Source organism: Harpia harpyja, chromosome 17 (assembly GCF_026419915.1).
Source record: "Harpia harpyja isolate bHarHar1 chromosome 17, bHarHar1 primary haplotype, whole genome shotgun sequence".
Lineage (NCBI taxonomy): Eukaryota > Metazoa > Chordata > Aves > Accipitriformes > Accipitridae > Harpia > Harpia harpyja.
The window spans coordinates 7,800,602-7,817,725 of NC_068956.1; the positions used below are offsets into that span (position 1 = coordinate 7,800,602).

General features: G+C 41.3%; 1 protein-coding gene across 34 annotated transcripts in view; it reads left to right on the forward strand.

The window, feature by feature from the left end:
- Positions 1-16,883, forward strand: part of DLG2 (discs large MAGUK scaffold protein 2) — a 1,027,713-nt gene extending 1,010,830 nt beyond the window's left edge. For all 34 annotated transcript variants that reach the window (XM_052812305.1, XM_052812308.1, XM_052812306.1 and 31 more), the window contains 6 exons: positions 382-432; positions 1,198-1,299; positions 2,234-2,406; positions 3,118-3,227; positions 10,418-10,509; positions 11,542-16,883. In XM_052812305.1, the coding sequence (XP_052668265.1) occupies positions 382-432; positions 1,198-1,299; positions 2,234-2,406; positions 3,118-3,227; positions 10,418-10,509; positions 11,542-11,648 (635 nt within the window). In that variant the 3' untranslated portion in view covers positions 11,649-16,883. The remainder of the gene's footprint in view (positions 1-381; positions 433-1,197; positions 1,300-2,233; positions 2,407-3,117; positions 3,228-10,417; positions 10,510-11,541) is intronic.
- The last annotated feature ends 241 nt before the right edge of the window (positions 16,884-17,124 follow it).

A 17,124-nucleotide genomic window follows, 5' to 3' on the forward strand; every position in this document is an offset into this window, starting at 1 on the left:
TTTAGGTAGCCTGTGGATTTGCCCTGGAGCAGCATGTTAGGGCCTTAACAATAGGAGAAGCGAAAGAATTGCATCTTAAATTTCTGCACTATCCTTGTAAACAGCCTTGCTATCAAATCAGTAAATGAAGTCTTATTGCCCATCATTGAAAAAGCCCAATTTCAGCCAAGAGAATTGAAACATGTGGCAGGGGAGGGAGGGGAAGGAAAAAAGTGGTCTCCACACTTTAAAGTTATGAGGGACTTTGGAATGGTTCAGATGAGAATATTACCAGAGAGAAGTGTTGAACTCAATCTGTCTCTATGTGAAGCATTTTATCAAGCTTTAGTACTTGACGTGTTGCTTGTCAGCTTCAATCTCTTCTCTTTCTTCTCTCGTCAGGAGGCCAAGAAGACTGCATCCTTTCTTATGAACCTGTCACCAGACAGGAAAGTAAGTTTCATCTGCTGTTCTGTCACTGTTCCTTGTATTTTTCATTTCACATTCTGGGGGCCAGCAGAGCAGTAAGCCCTGCTGTACCAGCCCCAGATTCTCTGTGGCTCCTTTTTCTTGGCCACTCGGTCTATTGCATGCAAAAGAAATGATGTAAGGGTCTCCCTCGCTAGCCCTCACTTCCTAACGTTCTCTCTAGGACTCTCCTCAGTATGCACTCATGGCCTTTACTAATAAATATGTTAATCAGTCTACAAAATACTGATGCAGATTTTCTAGTTTTACTGCACTATTGTTACATGGGAAGCCTTTATTATTTTCCTTCACATGTGATATGTGCCTCTAAGCAGGGTAGATGAATCTATGGGAAGACAACTGAAAATGAGAGCGCACCCACCTGATTTAATGGGGGATGCACTCATTTAAGTGAGGAGGAAAAAAATCCTATAATATCGTTTCCATGCCTCATGAGAGAGTCCTTCTGCAAACATTTGGGAGTGACCTTGTTGAGCAATAGCAAATATATACACTTCCACATAGTCGTTTGACTACATGTGCATGCACCATCACAGAGCTCTGCAAAATGAGTGGTACTCATTCCTTTTTCCTTATCCATGTCAATAAATAAACTATTCATCAATAAAATGTACACCTAAGTTTTCACTTCATACATAAAGGCAACAACTCTGATTAGTGCATCTTTGGGAAGATTTACTGTTATTGCCAGTAAGATTACCAAAATGTGCCTTTCTTTTTGTTGTTCAGTTAATTACACCAGGCCGGTTATTATTCTGGGTCCTATGAAAGATCGGATCAACGATGATTTGATATCTGAATTCCCTGATAAGTTTGGGTCATGTGTACCACGTAAGTATGATTTTACTCCTTCACTGCAGCTAAGTGAACTGTAGCGCTTTGTGCCACACATTAAGTGAATTGCTGTGAATGCAGCATCCGTGAACTATTTGTAATTGAGTTTCTCAAAAGCCATTTTTCCATTGGACAAAAAAGGGGAAAGGAACAAACAAAAAAAAGATTGTGGAAGTCTGGAAAGAATTTCTCAGAAGAATTGTCTCAAAAGCTGTAGCATCTTTTTAAAAAAGGAGTCTTCTAGCCACTAACTCAATTTACTCATCAATTAATCTGTGGTTTCTTAAATAAGATAAAAGTTTGAAATAACTGGTAAAATGTAAAATGTTTCAACTCAGTTGCACAGCATCCATCAATAAAAATATGGAGAAATCTGTGATTTGTCAGAGATCTAGACTGTCTAATCTGAAAGCAATATTGGACCCTGAATTAAGCAGAATGTTTATATCTTGGATCATTAGAGCTTGCTGAGTGTTTATTTCAGACCCTGATTGCAGTCTTACTTCATTTTAAACTGTTGTCTCTGCAAATACACCAGCTCAAAACTGCTAGAGATGAGATCAGAATCAGCCTTATAATTAAGACTACATTAAACTGATGAGATTGTGATTCATTTTATCACTGTAATAGGATTAGTTTTACAATCTGGAATGCATTTTGTATTTGGGGTTTGTGTGTGATCCTGCTGAAAAAAATGGAATTCTGGTATTGATTGGAAGTAAACATCAGAAGGCATTACTTTGAAAAGACAGCTTTATTGTCATAACTCCATTGAAAACAGTATGTAGTAGCCAAGGATCTGCTCCCAGGTGTGAGGCACCTCCACTTACAGAAGACCCAGCATTGTCCACTGAGCGAACCATAATTGCAGCATTTTTTGCACGAAATGTTTTTACAGATTTCTTGATCTTCTGTCTTTTGTTTCATGCAGATACCACACGGCCAAAGCGTGACTATGAAGTGGATGGGAGAGATTATCATTTTGTCATTTCAAGAGAACAAATGGAAAAAGATATCCAAGAGCACAAATTTATAGAAGCTGGGCAGTACAATGATAATTTATATGGAACTAGTGTCCAGTCTGTGAGATTCGTGGCAGAAAGGGTAGGTTGACACTGGTTTTATTGACCATGCAACATGACCTGTTTTGTTTCCACACTGTATCTCAGACATGACTCTTCTGCCAAAAATATAAAATATCTGCAAAACAGCATGCTAATATTTGTAGGCTTTATAATGACTCCCCAAGTGGAGTCTCTGACTTTGAATGACAACATCCTTGGCACTTTCTGTACCTGGGTGTAGTGCCATCAATTCAGGAAACTAACACAGCGCCTCAGGTATGCCCCAAAACATCCTTCCCTCTTCCCTCTGTAAGACAGGTAAATAAACTTATCTCACTTTCACAGAGGCAAAAGAATGAAGCACAGAAAGATTAAATTACTTGCCTCGGGTGACATAGGGAGTCTTTGACACAAACAAGAACTGAATTAACCAGTAAAAACGTAGACATCCTATTACTTTTATGAATTGATTTTCCTCATCTCTGAAGAAAATCCTCTCCCCCCTGCAAAGCTCATCCCAGTAAAAATAAAAAACAAGTTTGTTCCCATATCTCCAGTGGCTATTTTATATTAGCCCCAAAGCAAAGAAAAGAGCGCAGAGGAGTGGAGCGCATGCCCTGGGGTCCCCGTTCCCTGGTGTGCCGGTAATGGCCCCATTCCAGGGCACTGCGTTGTGGAATTGCTTCCCGTCTTTTGGCTGATATGCAGCAAACTCTGCAAAAACAAACACATCCTCATCTGTTTCCAACAGGGCAAGCACTGTATACTCGATGTGTCAGGAAATGCTATCAAACGACTACAAGTTGCACAACTCTATCCCATCGCTATCTTCATTAAGCCTAAGTCATGGGAGCCTCTGATGTAAGTATAAACTCCTTCAAGCGTTTTATTTTCAGGGTACAGTCTCACGTGGCACAACACAGGTCTTGAGTCTACATTTTGCGTCTCCCCTAAAATCAGTAATAACAAAAGGAAGTGAGAACAGTGGCGACTTGCTCTCCCTGCCTGCCACCCACGGTATCCCCGCATCTCAAAGAACAAGTCAAAGCTGCCTTTGAACTTTTCACAGTGGGACATGTGGGCTTAAGTGCTGGACCATGAAGGACTCCCTGCCAGTGCTCGGTGTACTTGTTCCAACCTGTGCAGCAAGTTCACCAAGGATTCATGCGGCACGGTTTGTCCCATCCAGCCTTGGATGCTCTTGGGGTGTAGGGTCTGGTCACAGGGGCGAACCAGAGGGTAAGCCTGTGTCAGATTTGCAGCGTGTGCCTCTTGGTCAGCCCTTCATTTACTTGAAGGTCTGTAAGAGGATAGGAAAGATCCACGGGACTGGAGAGGGACAAACATAACACTTAAAGAAGGAAAGAAAAGGCACCAACTTCATGTTGTCACCAGGCAACCTAATTTCAATACTCAGAAAAACACTGGGATCTAGGGAACAGTTAAACATACTCAAGTATAATAACTGAGAGGGTAAAAAGGTTCTAAGAGGCAGCCAATGTATGTGCATCAAGAGAAAATCAAATCAATCTTATCTCCTTCTTTCGTGAGATGGATATCAGTAATTGTATTGCATCTTGATTTTTATTCTGGCTCCCTGGGACATTCTCAGTAGCAGAATATTTCCTGAGCTGTGTCCCTATTTGGGACTACTTGTTATTTCCATTAATTACTTGAATGATGAATTGGGCAATGCTTTTGCAAAGTTTGTGAATAACTCAGGGTTGAGCTGGCAAGCACTTTAGAGGAGAAGATTAAAACTCAGTTGTCGTGGTTTAACCCCAGCCAGTAACTAAGCCCCACACAGCTGCTCACTCACTCTCTCCCCCACGTTGGGATGGGGGAGAGAATCAGAAGAGTAAAAGTGAGAAACTCGTGGGCTGAGATAAAGACAGTTTAACAGATAAAGCAAAAGCCACGCACACAAGCAAAGCAAAACCAGGAATTCATTCCCCACTTCCCATGGGCAGGCAGGAGTTCAGCCATCTCCAGGACAGCAGGGCTCCATCACACCTAACGGTGACCTGGGAAGACAAACGCCATCAGTCCCAACGTCCCCCCCTCCTTCTTTTCCCCCAGCTTTATATACTGAGCATGACATCCTACGGTCTGGAATATCCCTTGGGTCAGTTGGGGTCAGCTGTCCCGGCTGTGTCCCCTCCAACTCCTTGTGCCCGCCCAGCCTCCTCGCTGGTGGGGTGGGGGGAGAAGCAGAAAAGCCCTTGGCTCTGGGTAAGCCCTGCTCAGCAATAACTAACACATCCATGTGTTATCAACACTGTTTTCACACAAGTCCAAAATTTAGCCCCATACTAGCTACTGTGAAGAAAATTAACTCTATCCCAGCCAAAACCAGCACATCAATGTAAAATCAGTAAGATGAAATTCAGCACAAAGGAGAGAAAATTAAATGCATGAGCACAAGCAGGGAATAATTAAGCTATAGCACTGCAGAAAAGCATCTGGTGGTTGGGATGGATCACACAGGAATATGAATGGATGGATAATGTGGTTGCAAAAAAAGAAACTGCCACTGTGGTCTGTATTAATATCAGTGTTGTGTAAGGACACAATAGACAGTCATTTTGTTGTACTGGGTATGGATGAGGCCTCAGCTGGAGCACTGGCCTGGTTCTGGGTTCCACCCTAGAAGTGGAGGAGGAACAGGGGTTATCTAGTGTCAAGGAGAGAAGGCTGAGGAGGAAATATGGAAGTGATCTTCATACTGGTTAAAGCTCAGGATAAAATACATTGTGATCAATTGTTTTCCACGTACACTTCAGGTAATGCAAGAGTTATCAGCTTAATTTGCTGTGATAGGGATAAGATTTTGAACTCTGTGCCTTCCCCTCACCAAAGGCTCTGCAAATGCCAGGCAATGCCATGGGTATCTGTTACACAGCTAAAATCTAGGCATCCCCCCTCCTGTGACAGATGCCTATCTGGTTACGGTAACGGTGTGCCCACAACCATTGGGTGACAGAGCTGGGGAATGCTAACATGCCCCATCCCAGGAATGTGCATCCTCCCTGGCCCTGCCTTTTAGTGATAAGCTTGTTGCGTGTCCAGCCACATTACAGGGAATGATGCACAGTATGTGGTACTTGCACAGCCCCATCCTGACCAAAGCCATTTTGGGTTGGATGACTTCTTGACATTTCTTCCAGCCCTACAATTCACTTATATTCTCATTATGTTGCTGTATGGAAGGCGAAGGGTAGTCTGATAGCCTACCTTCTGCACTGATTGGTTTAAGATAGATCTTAACCTACAGTTTTCCCATCCATAAAATATTTCCATTATTTGTTTAATGCTGACATTGCATCTGGAGTGATAAAAAAAAAAAAGTAAATAAAAGTGGCCCTTACTCTGAAAAATACATTAGGCAGAACCAGAAATGTGGCAATAACATAAAGGCTTCATTGATTTGATGTAAGAACAGCAAATCCTTGAACAGATTGACTGAAAAGTGTTATGAAGATGCAAAATATTATGACAATCATCCTGTTATTAAACTACAGCAATGCTAATATTTCACTTAGGACAAAATAAGTTATGCAGAGCTAGCAGAATTTTCCTTACTGATATAAATCAAAAGTAAGCTATTCTTCAGCCTCCAAATCTAAACTTGCCTCGGTGTTGACAGTATGGTAGGGACAAACAAAGTGAAATCCCTTATATCACTTTGAATTCCTTGTTCTGCAAATACTCTGTGGAAGACACCCTTAATTAGAAATCCAAACTTTCATGGGACAGCAGAAGTTCTTATGTATCAGTACTAGTTTGGGATTTTTTTCACTAATATGGCTTATATAAATAAATTATGTAAACACAATACAACTCCTGAAAAAAAAAGAGAAAAACATAATTAATTCAGGCATTCTAACTTAGTTTATCCCCTGCAGCCTGCTCTCCACAAGTAATCTTTTTATCTAGTTAATCTATCTAATGTGTATTTATCTTATCAAACAGCACTCAAAATTTTCTAACAGAAATGAGAACTCTTGATATAAACAGTATTGTTCTCTTTAAAGAATTGCCTTGAGAATAATGACATAATTCTGAGCCCCTTGCTTGTAAGAATCATTTATTTTATTTAGCAATGTAGCTAAATCACTCAGGGTCTGACTAAACAAATAAATACTCTGATGTAAGTGGTAGTGAGTTGTAGAGTGTGCATAGATGAACCGATATAACCCCTTTCCAATACATACTATTATTTTAGTATGAAGAAGTTTAACATGGTAAACCAGTGCTCTATGGGAACAGAAAGAGGATATTTTTATGACAGCATAATGTAACTGCTCACTTGGTCTTTTTTATGTATGTAACTATTACAACACAAAAATTATAGGTTTATCTGCCATAACTATTACTCCTGTTCATACAGGTGAGTTGAAAGTTAGTGTAATAGCAAAGTAAAACCACTAAAGACAAAAAATTGCTCATCAGAAGATGCAGAGAAACAAAGTCAAAAGATTTAACTTGCAGCAAAACCAGCACTTAAAGTTGAAGTCTAATTCTCATTTACATATATGCTCCTTTGCACTCATCTGACAGTGAAGGGAGCATAAATTAAGCTTGCACCTGCACTTGAAACTTGGTTATCGCTGGTTCTCTGGAAATACCCTACTAACACTAATGACCACAGCAATGGAAGACCATAAGGGGCTATTGGATGTAAAAGCAACCAGAACACATGGCCTTAGCTGGATGTCTCCTGATCCTGCTTTCTTCAATTAAATTCAGTCCTAGCAATCAAATTGCTGTAAACAAACTGCTCTGTCATCCTACCCTTCCTTCCTTCCTTCCTTCCTTCCTTCTTTCCTTCCTTCCCCACCTCTACGTGACTCCACCTCACAGGTTTAATCCCAGCGGCATCCCCATTGGTACCTCTCTATTGGCCTCTCTCTCTCTAGAAGAAGGAGGACAGTGGTGGGATCATGGGGATGAGAGCTGGAAATAATGAAGAGCCTGCCTGGGTGAGCTCTTCACTGGGAGAGGAGGAAAACCCTGGAAAATGTGCCTGGAGGGACAGCTCTTTGCAAGCATTTTGAATTCACCAGCTGTGCAGGTGCCTGGCTAGGAAAGAAAAAATTAGAAGTGACTATGGTTTGACAGCACTTTTAATTCATCATGAAAAATGGACATCATCGTCCTCCCCCTTCTCCATCCTCTCTCCTGAAGGCACAGGATGGGCAGAGGCAGGGATACAACGAGCACAGTTTTATACACCAGGCAAATCTACAATCTGAACATGTAATGCAAATTTCTACTTATTTCAAAGTACTTACTATTTTAAGTGCTTGTTTATATTTTCATTTATATTTTCTCCTCTGATATTCAAAGATCTTGAGGAAGACTTCTCAGAAATTTACCAGAAATAGATCTGGAAGGAGGAGGATGTTGTTAGCACTAGAATATTGGCTGAGTGTCCTTAAGATGAAAATGTTAATTTGCATAAGCATTTGCAATGGTATGTCCCACTTCAAGACAGAGTTTTGGTTCAGTCACCAAAAGATATGTTCAAGTAGGCATAGCTGATGAGAAGCCCACCTGAACTCAATTAGATAGCAATCTTTCTAATAAATAGAATTAGTAGTATTACAAATTTAGCAGCATGACACAGATTGGCACATATTAAACCTATTTATATAATCCACAAATAACTGTCATAAATTATATAAAGAAATCTTTCTTATCCTTCATTTTATAAACCTGCTTTCTGCATTGCATTGGTACTGCCAGAGAGATTTTTCTAAGCAGTGTTCCCAACTATATGGTTAGTTACATAGATAGACAGCTTTAAGTCATTTCTAGAAATACCTTTTTGCATCCTGGACACCTTAGAGGGAGTTTTTCAGAAGCCAGGTAGGAGTTAGCTGTAGCAAGTTCATACTGTTGTGCACTTCATAGATCATTTTTTAATGCACCATCATGCGCATAATTTCCTACATGCATCACCCATGTCATACAGTACACAGTCCATTACCACATAATCATATGATTCAGTGCAAGGCATTAGATCAGATTTATGTAGAACACAAGGTGCTCCCTTCTCTTGCTTTCCTAGTTGCCTCAGAAAATTTCCATCATGTTTTAAGAAAAACAAATCCATGCAGTGAAAAAATGCTAGAACAAGCAAACTCTATTATTGCTAGTGAATTTGGATATCTGGAGGCATATATGTGTAGGGCAGTGAATGAGAACGAGTTGACACACTGGAGGGAAGGGATGCCATCCAGAGGGACCTGGACAGGCTTGAGAGGTGGGCCCGTGCCAACCTCACGAAGTTCAACGAGGCCAAGTGCGAGGTCCTGCACATGGGTCAGGGCGATCCCAAGCACAAACACAGGCTGGGCAATGAGTGGATTGAGAGCAGCCCTGAGGAGAAGGACTTGGGGGTATTAGTGGATGAAAAACTGAATATGAGCTGGCAGCCTGTGCTCGCAGCCCAGAAAGTCAAATGTATCCTGGGCTGCATCAAAAGCAGTGTGGCCAGCAGGTCAAGGGAGGGGACTCTGCCCCTCTACTCCGTTCTCCTGAAACCCCACCTGGAGTAGTACCTTCAGCTGTGGTGCCCCCAACATAAGAAGGACATGGACCTGTTGGAGCAGGTCCAGAGGAGGGCCACAAAGATGATCAGGGGGCTGGAGCACCTCTCCCATGAAGACAGGCTGAGAGAGCTGGGGTTGTTCAGCCTGGAGAAGAGAAGGCTCCAGGGAGACCTTATAGCAGCCTTCCAGTACCTAAAGGGGGCCTACAGGCAAGATGGGGAGGGACTTTTTACAAGGGCATGTAGTGATGGGACAAGGGGTAATGGCTTTAAACTGAAAGAGGGTAGATTTAGACTATATATGAGGAAGAAGTTCTTTACTGTGAGGGTGGTGAGGCACTGGAATGGGTTGCCCAGAGAGGTTGTGGATGCCCCATCCCTGGCAGTGTTCAAGGCCAGGTTGGATGGGGCTTTGAGCAACCTGGTCTAGTGGAAGGTGTCCCTGCCCATGGCAGGGGCGTTGGAACTAGATGATCTTTAATATCCCTTCTAACTCAAACCATTCTGTGATTCTATGATTGATTCTTTGCAAGTGTACAGTGGTATTAAAAGCTGAGCATGGATGGGCAAGACAACTCATTTCTTAAAGTTATTAAATAATGCCTCCGTTGAAACAGAAATGCTCCATCAAATAACAAAACATTGGAAATAACAGAATGTTACTGACACTGTCTATGTTTTTACATTTATTGGTACCCTGTACGTTTTAGAATCTACAAGACACACTTGACTAGGAATCTCTGTAGTTAATCAGAAAGGACTGGAACAGAGAACATAAATAAATAACTCACCTTAACTCTTCCGGCTGGAAGGACTCAGTCTGATTTCTCATGATATCTGGAACTCATGCCCCCACCTGAACCAAGAATTCTCCCTGGAAGACATGCTGGGTCCTTCTGGGGCTTCCCTACAGGGTTTACAATGACTCTGGGATTCCTTCTACAGGGTCAGGAGTGTCAGTGTGCTGAATCCTGCCTTTAATCATGATTTCACTTCCACAGGCCCAGCCTCAGTCAAAACCCAGCTTCCATTTCAGCATTTTGGACAACCTTATTCAGCTGAGACAGCCAGCTGTGGGCCTGGGAGATAGAGAGGTTCCTGAAGGAGCTTCAGCTCTGGAAGCAGGAGAGCTCTGAGCACTCAGACCTTAAGACCTCCTGGCTCCCAGATTTACCCATGGGTTCCTGATGCCACCAGTCCATCTCAGTTAGCAGTTACCAGATTTGGGCCTCGTATTTTGTTTGGGAATGTAGAGTAGTGAACCCAAAATAAAAATTTAGTGGAGAAATGGGAAATAGTCTGGAAATGTAGGTTTATACTACATAAGAATGAAATTAAATTTAAAATCCTGAAACTGCCCATGAACTGGTGGAAGAATTTCATTGCTTGATTCTTGTACCGATCTCAATCCATCTGTGATTCAGTTGAACGGATCTTTTAGAAAGTTGTTCCATCAAGAATCTAAACTTTTCGATGACTTCATGTGTGTTTCTAGGGAAATGAATAAACGTCTTACAGAGGAGCAAGCGAAGAAAACCTATGATCGAGCAATTAAATTAGAACAAGAATTTGGAGAATATTTTACAGGTATGTTTTTATTAAAAACAATTTTTTTCCCAAGAGATAGTCTTTTATTGCAAAACAACTGCATCAGCTCTGTCTCTGGCCGAGGCTGCATATCAGTATAGTGTGCCCACAGTAAGGACTCCTGGCTTGGGACTATTGTTTCCCTGAAACTCAAGGGCAGTTGAGGCATTCAACTCCTTGGAATTTTGGTGCACTGAAGGATTAGTTTTGCATGAATTTGATTCCTTCTCTGACCCAAAACTGCTTTTAATGAAATCAGTACAGATGTTGCATCATTGCATTTGTACAGAGCAAAGAATTCCTCACTAGCCTCAAGGCAAGAGCTCAAGCTACAGATTGGGAGGGAAGGAGAAAGGCATCTTCTTCCTGACCTGGAAAAGAGCAAGATTTAAGACCCGCTCGGGGCCCCAGAATTTCCTTTGGATGGGTTTAGGCAGCTCCCTACTCAGGGGACTGATATTTGTGGGTAACACTCAGAAGCCCCCAGTTGCCCCTCCACATGCTGACAGTGCACACACTCTGGACTGCAGTTCCAGATTTCTGCTGGGGGGGGGGCAAGGAATTTAGGAGTATAGACACTGTGCTTTGTGTTACAGTTGCTTTTTCTTCTGTCACTTTGGACCTGCTCTAGTTAACTTTTTCAGCCAAGAGTGAGTTTATTGTAACTAGGTCAGGAAAAGAATAGGGTGTAAATCTGCAGCTACTCACTGCTGAAGTAGCTTCTAAATCAAATGAAATGTAAAGCTTGACTTGCAACAGTGGGAGCCTACCATGCTGCCCTCCTGTGGGATAGAGCTGCCGTTCTCTGAACTAACCTAGCTCAGTCGTCTCACTACAAGCAGTGGGATGGGTCTCTGTCATGGGAAGGTGCCATTGGTTTCAACTTAGTTGCCATGTGCAGGGGTATGATTTTTCCATAATCAACAACATCACAGTGTGCTAGTATTCCTTCTCATTTATTTCACCAATATCTGACACTGGATGCTGTAGAATGTAACAATTAAAAGAAATATTGATATGTTCTTACTGCAGCTATTGTCCAAGGAGATAGCTTAGAAGATATATATAATCAATGCAAACTTGTAATTGAAGAACAATCTGGGCCTTTCATCTGGATTCCTTCAAAGGAAAAATTATAAATTAGCCACTGCACCTCTGATTACGACGGGAGAATATTTAGAAGAAAACTATAATATACTATTTGGAGGCTTTCCTGTTTTTGTTGCATTTATGTTCTTTGCAGTCAATGTGAATTTTGATGAATGTACAACACAAAGTGTTTGAAGCCATGAAGGACACTGATGGGTCAAAGGGTAGGAACAAAAAGACTTCTACCATATAAAGCAAATCTGTTGTGTGCTCAGAGCACCAGTTGTAGGCATAAACTTCTGACATGGAGACCCTCTGTCAAGGGGAGCTAGCCACCTCCTGTGCCCATGCGGACATTTTGATCGATTTCAATGGCTGAGCTCAGTGTGTTGATTGCTTTAAAGAGAAGTTCCCAGCTCTTGAACCTCATATAGGGCTTGATCCTGCAAGGCGCTCAGCACTTGACCCCAATTCCTACACGAGTAGCCCGTTGACTTGGAGTCACTTGTGATCCTTCCCTGTGCCGTTCAGTCCCATCAATTCCAGTAGCACTATTCATGTGCTCAAAGCTAAGCACGGGCTTAAACGTTTTGCTAGATCAGGGCCACATGCACCTTGCAAAATCAAGCTCGGAGTACTTGGTCCACTTCCTACTGAAGTCATTGGTAGGACGCTCTTTGACTTGACTGGGAGGTGGATCCTATTCTAAGCTTGTCATTGCACATTTGTAGTTGGTACACCTCGACTTCGGTAACTATGCACATCTTTTGATTTCTGAAACCAAGTCAAGCATTTCTTTTTTCCCCTTTGGAAACACTATTGCATCAGGAACTAGTAACAGTATAGTTTATTTTAATGGAGTTTGGGGGTGGGAGAGGACGGAAGCATTTTACATCAGACACACATGCACACAAATACATTCCCATGTGCACACACATGTATGAGGATTCACAGCACCTATGTTGACAAGGAGGGATACAACTGGGAAAAGCTTTAAAATTTTTGATTGTCTATTTTATCATTTATATTGATAGAAGGCACTTAAAGATGGAATAATTTATAAAAATAAAAATATATTGATGTATAGAAACTAATTTCTATAGGTAAAAATGTTTTTGTGAGATATTTTGTAAAGATTAATTAAGTGAAAGATTAAATATTTACACCCTTGTGCGACTGTAAAATGTAAAGAGGACCATCAAGTTGCATTATCCCTTTTCCTGAACAGATTCTCTATTATTAATGACAAGCAAGATAATTCCTTAAATTGTAGTTGTCAGCTTGTTTTTCTCTCAATTTAATCCTCTCCCTTGCCTCTATTTAATCATGATGAACTCCTGTGGAAAGTTCTCTTGAACTGACTGCCCTGTAGGACCTTTTCTGAACGCAAAAGGATAATGCATCTTTAAATTGAAATGGGTGATTTTTCAGAAGCAAAATGTCAGTGCTTGAATGCAGTTAATAATTTCTCTCTTGGAGGGAGTCATACTTCGCCCCCAAATGTTTTATGATTCTTCCTGTTTCTTTAAAGGAAATACCAAAAGCATTTGATCTTTCCTCTCTTTGTAGGAAACTACACCAATTAACTTGTATCTTCATTCATTTCACAGTCAACAAGGGTCTTAAAAGCAAAAACTGAGGCAATGGACATTTGTGAGGGATTTGGGGAAAGTCTGTGGAATTGCAGTTTGGGGTGCATGGAAGGGGAGAAGGAGGTATTTTTTTTCTCATTTCACATTGCCCTTCCTTTGTATACCGATGCCATTCTTCACTCTGACACACAAGGGGACAACTGCAAGAGATATCGTGATAGTAAACTGAATTGCCTTTGCTGCTGCTGGACCAAGTTTTCTATAAAACCCACACTCTCCTGCCTGCTGCACCGCAGGAGTCCAATGCTTATTAGCTGGTGGCTACAGCAGCCCTAATGTTTAAGGACGTTTTAAGGGCAAATGCGAAATAGACTCCTCAGCTACTTGTCTATTTGAAGCTTACATTTCTGCACCCTGTCAAGCTGACAGGTATATCCAGCCAACCTCCGCGGAGAGCGCAACTGGCTGGATGTTTGTATTACAGCCACCAGCAGTGACAGGGTTAAAAATATGGGCATTTTAGTGGCCCCGAAGTGGCCTCACTTACTGCCCTACTATGGTAACTTTGAGAAGTTCACACTTCTTTTACTACTATTTTTCTTGCCTGGCCAGCGCAGATTTATAAACAAGGGTTTCAGTTAAGTCTCCAAAAAAGCTTTGTAACCAGAAGGGCTAGAAACTTTTTTTTTACAAAATATACATGAACGAAAGCTTCGATTTTGGATAATTCTGCAGAAATCCACAGAGTGACCCCAGATCTTTGAAGCCATGGATTTTTCCATGCTGGCAAAGTACTATTGCCCCAGGTTGGGAAATAGCCCACCAGACCTGAAAAACCAAGTATCCTAAAGCAGGAACTTCATTCTAATTTTCAGCTCTGTTTTTAAGCAATCAATCACATCTGCTTCTTTGTTTCTTAGTTCAGCATGCAGCCTTTTACGGTACTATCCTACTAGTAACTGTTTTGCTTTGTCATGTGCTGTGCTTTACGGTGAACAGTAACACTATGGCTGAGTACAATCAATTTTTCCATCAGTCCTTGGTTACTGTAGTAACATTATTTATTTTTCCCTGTCTGTTTGTGCTTCCAGTTTAGAGTTGCCATTGCACTTCTTTTTTTTTTTTTTTTTTTTTTAAATAAAACATATATTTAAAAACAAATCATCAAGAGAAGCAGTAAGAGGTCTTATTTCCCTTAGGACTTGTACTCCCATTTGTTTTGTGCGTTGACATTTTGCGTTTCATGTTTCAGCATCCTCAGAGCTGCAGTTCATTTTTGCATTGCAGCTGTTCAGATCATACTGGGTGGTAGTGGGCGGAGGAAGAGAAACATAAGATTCATGCAAAATTACAGCTGGTGCAAAAAAAAAAGTCCAAACTCACAACCCACAGCAGTTGGCGCCTGAGACCATATTGGTGCTAACACAGCTTAGCGTAATCAGATTCCTTTTCTATCCATGTAGAAGACTTGCAAGCGTCTAAACATGAGACAAATGCAAATGCTGGACCCTTTAGGAAAAGTGCCAGATCACACCCCTGGTGCTATTTCTTATGTTCTGGCACAGTGTGTAGCACCGTAGGGTCTAAGCAGAACCAAAATTATCACAGCTTTTTGTCCACCCATGAATGATCACGACATCTTGCTAGCTTTGTGCAGATGTGCAATATTACAACCTATTTATTTCTCCTTGCCACAAAACATCTTCCATGCACTGACTCATTGAGAGCTTGCTAACAGGGCTCAGTGAAACGGCACTCTTTACTGGTCTTACGGTCTGACCAGCGACCAGTGAAAGAGCCTCTTTCTTGCTTAATTCCCCCTTCCTACAGAGGTACCCTGTCCATGCTAGCGCTTTGTAATTTCTTTGGTAGTAAAGGCTGTTTCTAGATAAATATTCTGTGATGTAATTGTGTTTGTAGCTAGCATGGTTTGATGCTCCAGTGTGGATAGGGTCCTAGGAACCACCCTGTGAAAGTCAAGGATAAGAAATCTCTCCGTTGCACTGAAATTTCAAATCCTCATCCTGGAGAGCAGTGTGGAACCTGAGCTAATAACCACTACGAGCCAGCAAGAGTGTCCTAGTTATACAACATCCACTTACCTATTTATATTAGTTTTCTATGGAGAATTTGTTCGTGTGACACCTTCACTGTTACTTGCTCATCAGCACTCAGTCAAATTGTATTTTTGTTTTGGTTTTCTTATATTTTATTTTTTGTTTTTCAAATTGTATCCCTGACCAGAGGATTCAGTGAGTGACAACACATGAGGCTATTTGTAGGAAAAACAGTGTTAATGAAAAAAGTCACAATCTTCTTTTTAAGCTGCAGATTTAAAGCCATAATATCTGCCGTGTTCACAGAAAGTGGTCTTTTATCCTTCACAGCTTTTAATCTCAACATTTTTTCTCTTGAACATTTTGTCTGCTATGTTATGCATGCGGTTCAGTGTGCAACTGCATTCATGTGCTCAAGCCCATGCCTTGGTGTAATAAATGTATTTTCCAATTCCATTAAAAATCAGACATCTTGTCAATTAGTTCAGAAGTAAGAATGACGTCGTCATTATGTTAAAAAAAAGGTTCCCATTCTAGGGCACAAATCAGCATCAAAGCTAACAGCAAATAACATCTAAAATCTATTCAGCATATAGCTAGCCTAGATCCTCAGCTGGTGTACATCACAGTCACTCCATTGATTTCAGTGGAGTCCATCCCATTTACACCACCTGAAGTTACACATCCGTCCTCCCCGTTACACCTAGTTTTTAGCATTACTGTAAAACACCAAGGCCACATGATTAAACAGCAGCTCAGCACTTCCCATCATTATTTACTGCTTATATTACTGTAGCACCCAGAGGGCCAAGTCATGGACCAAGATCCTTTCGAGGTAGGTGCTGTGAAATTGCTGAACAAAAAGACACCCCATGGGCCAAATGCTGCGGAGGGGTTTTCAGAAGGCTTCAGCCCCACTGACATCTCACCAAGAGCAATAGGAACCACTACCCCATTGGCCCTTTTGAGACTCTGTCTTTAAGGTGAGGAGCGTGAGACACGATCCATCATCCCTCACACCATGTTAGCAGCTTACGCCATCTGGCCCTGACCTATAGCGCAGGCAACTTGTCCTGGTGTAAAACAGCATTTCTGGGGATGAGTGGTAGCCAGCATCCTAGGCAAGATCTTTGGGGGGAAAAAAGGCAAAAAAAAAAAAAAAAAAAAAGGCAACACTGTTGGCTCTTAGTGGGATAGCAACCTTTTAATTTCTGGATTTGTGTTCCTAAATTTGAATTGGCCAGTCCAAATTTCCGAGTGCAGCAGCCTGTACTCAGCAGGCTGCTCCATCCGGCATGCTGGCCGGCGCGCGTCTCTTTAGCAGGATGTTTCTCAGTCCAGCTGTAGTGTGGGGTACTCAGAATCTGAACTGGAGTTTACAAAATACCCTGTCCAGCTTACACTCCTGTTATGTGTAAATACTCTGCGCATCCATTCCATTTGTGTAAAGAATAAAGCACACACAATTATAAAAATTAAGATGTATATTTCATACTAGCTGTGTCCTTGCTTATTTATTCCGGTCCAAGCTCTCAGCTGTGGTTCAGTTGTAAATGCTTGATAGAGTGTTTATAAATATGTCATGAATTTTATTATAAAATATTAATATTAAAGCATTTTTACACTTTATAGCAAATGGCTTCTTCACAAGGCATAATTTGTCTTTTTTCCTTAAAGCAGAATAGTAAAAGAGAATGAATATGCTCTTAATATGTCTTGAGACACTATCACATCTATCACACAAGACAGACATGAGTCTGGAAGTGGGATGGTGGTTTCAAAAATGACTTGAGGATACAGAAACTTTTTTCTTTCTTGCACTTTTTTTTTTTTCTTTTTGACTTCCCATTGACATGGAAGATGCCACCAAGAAGATT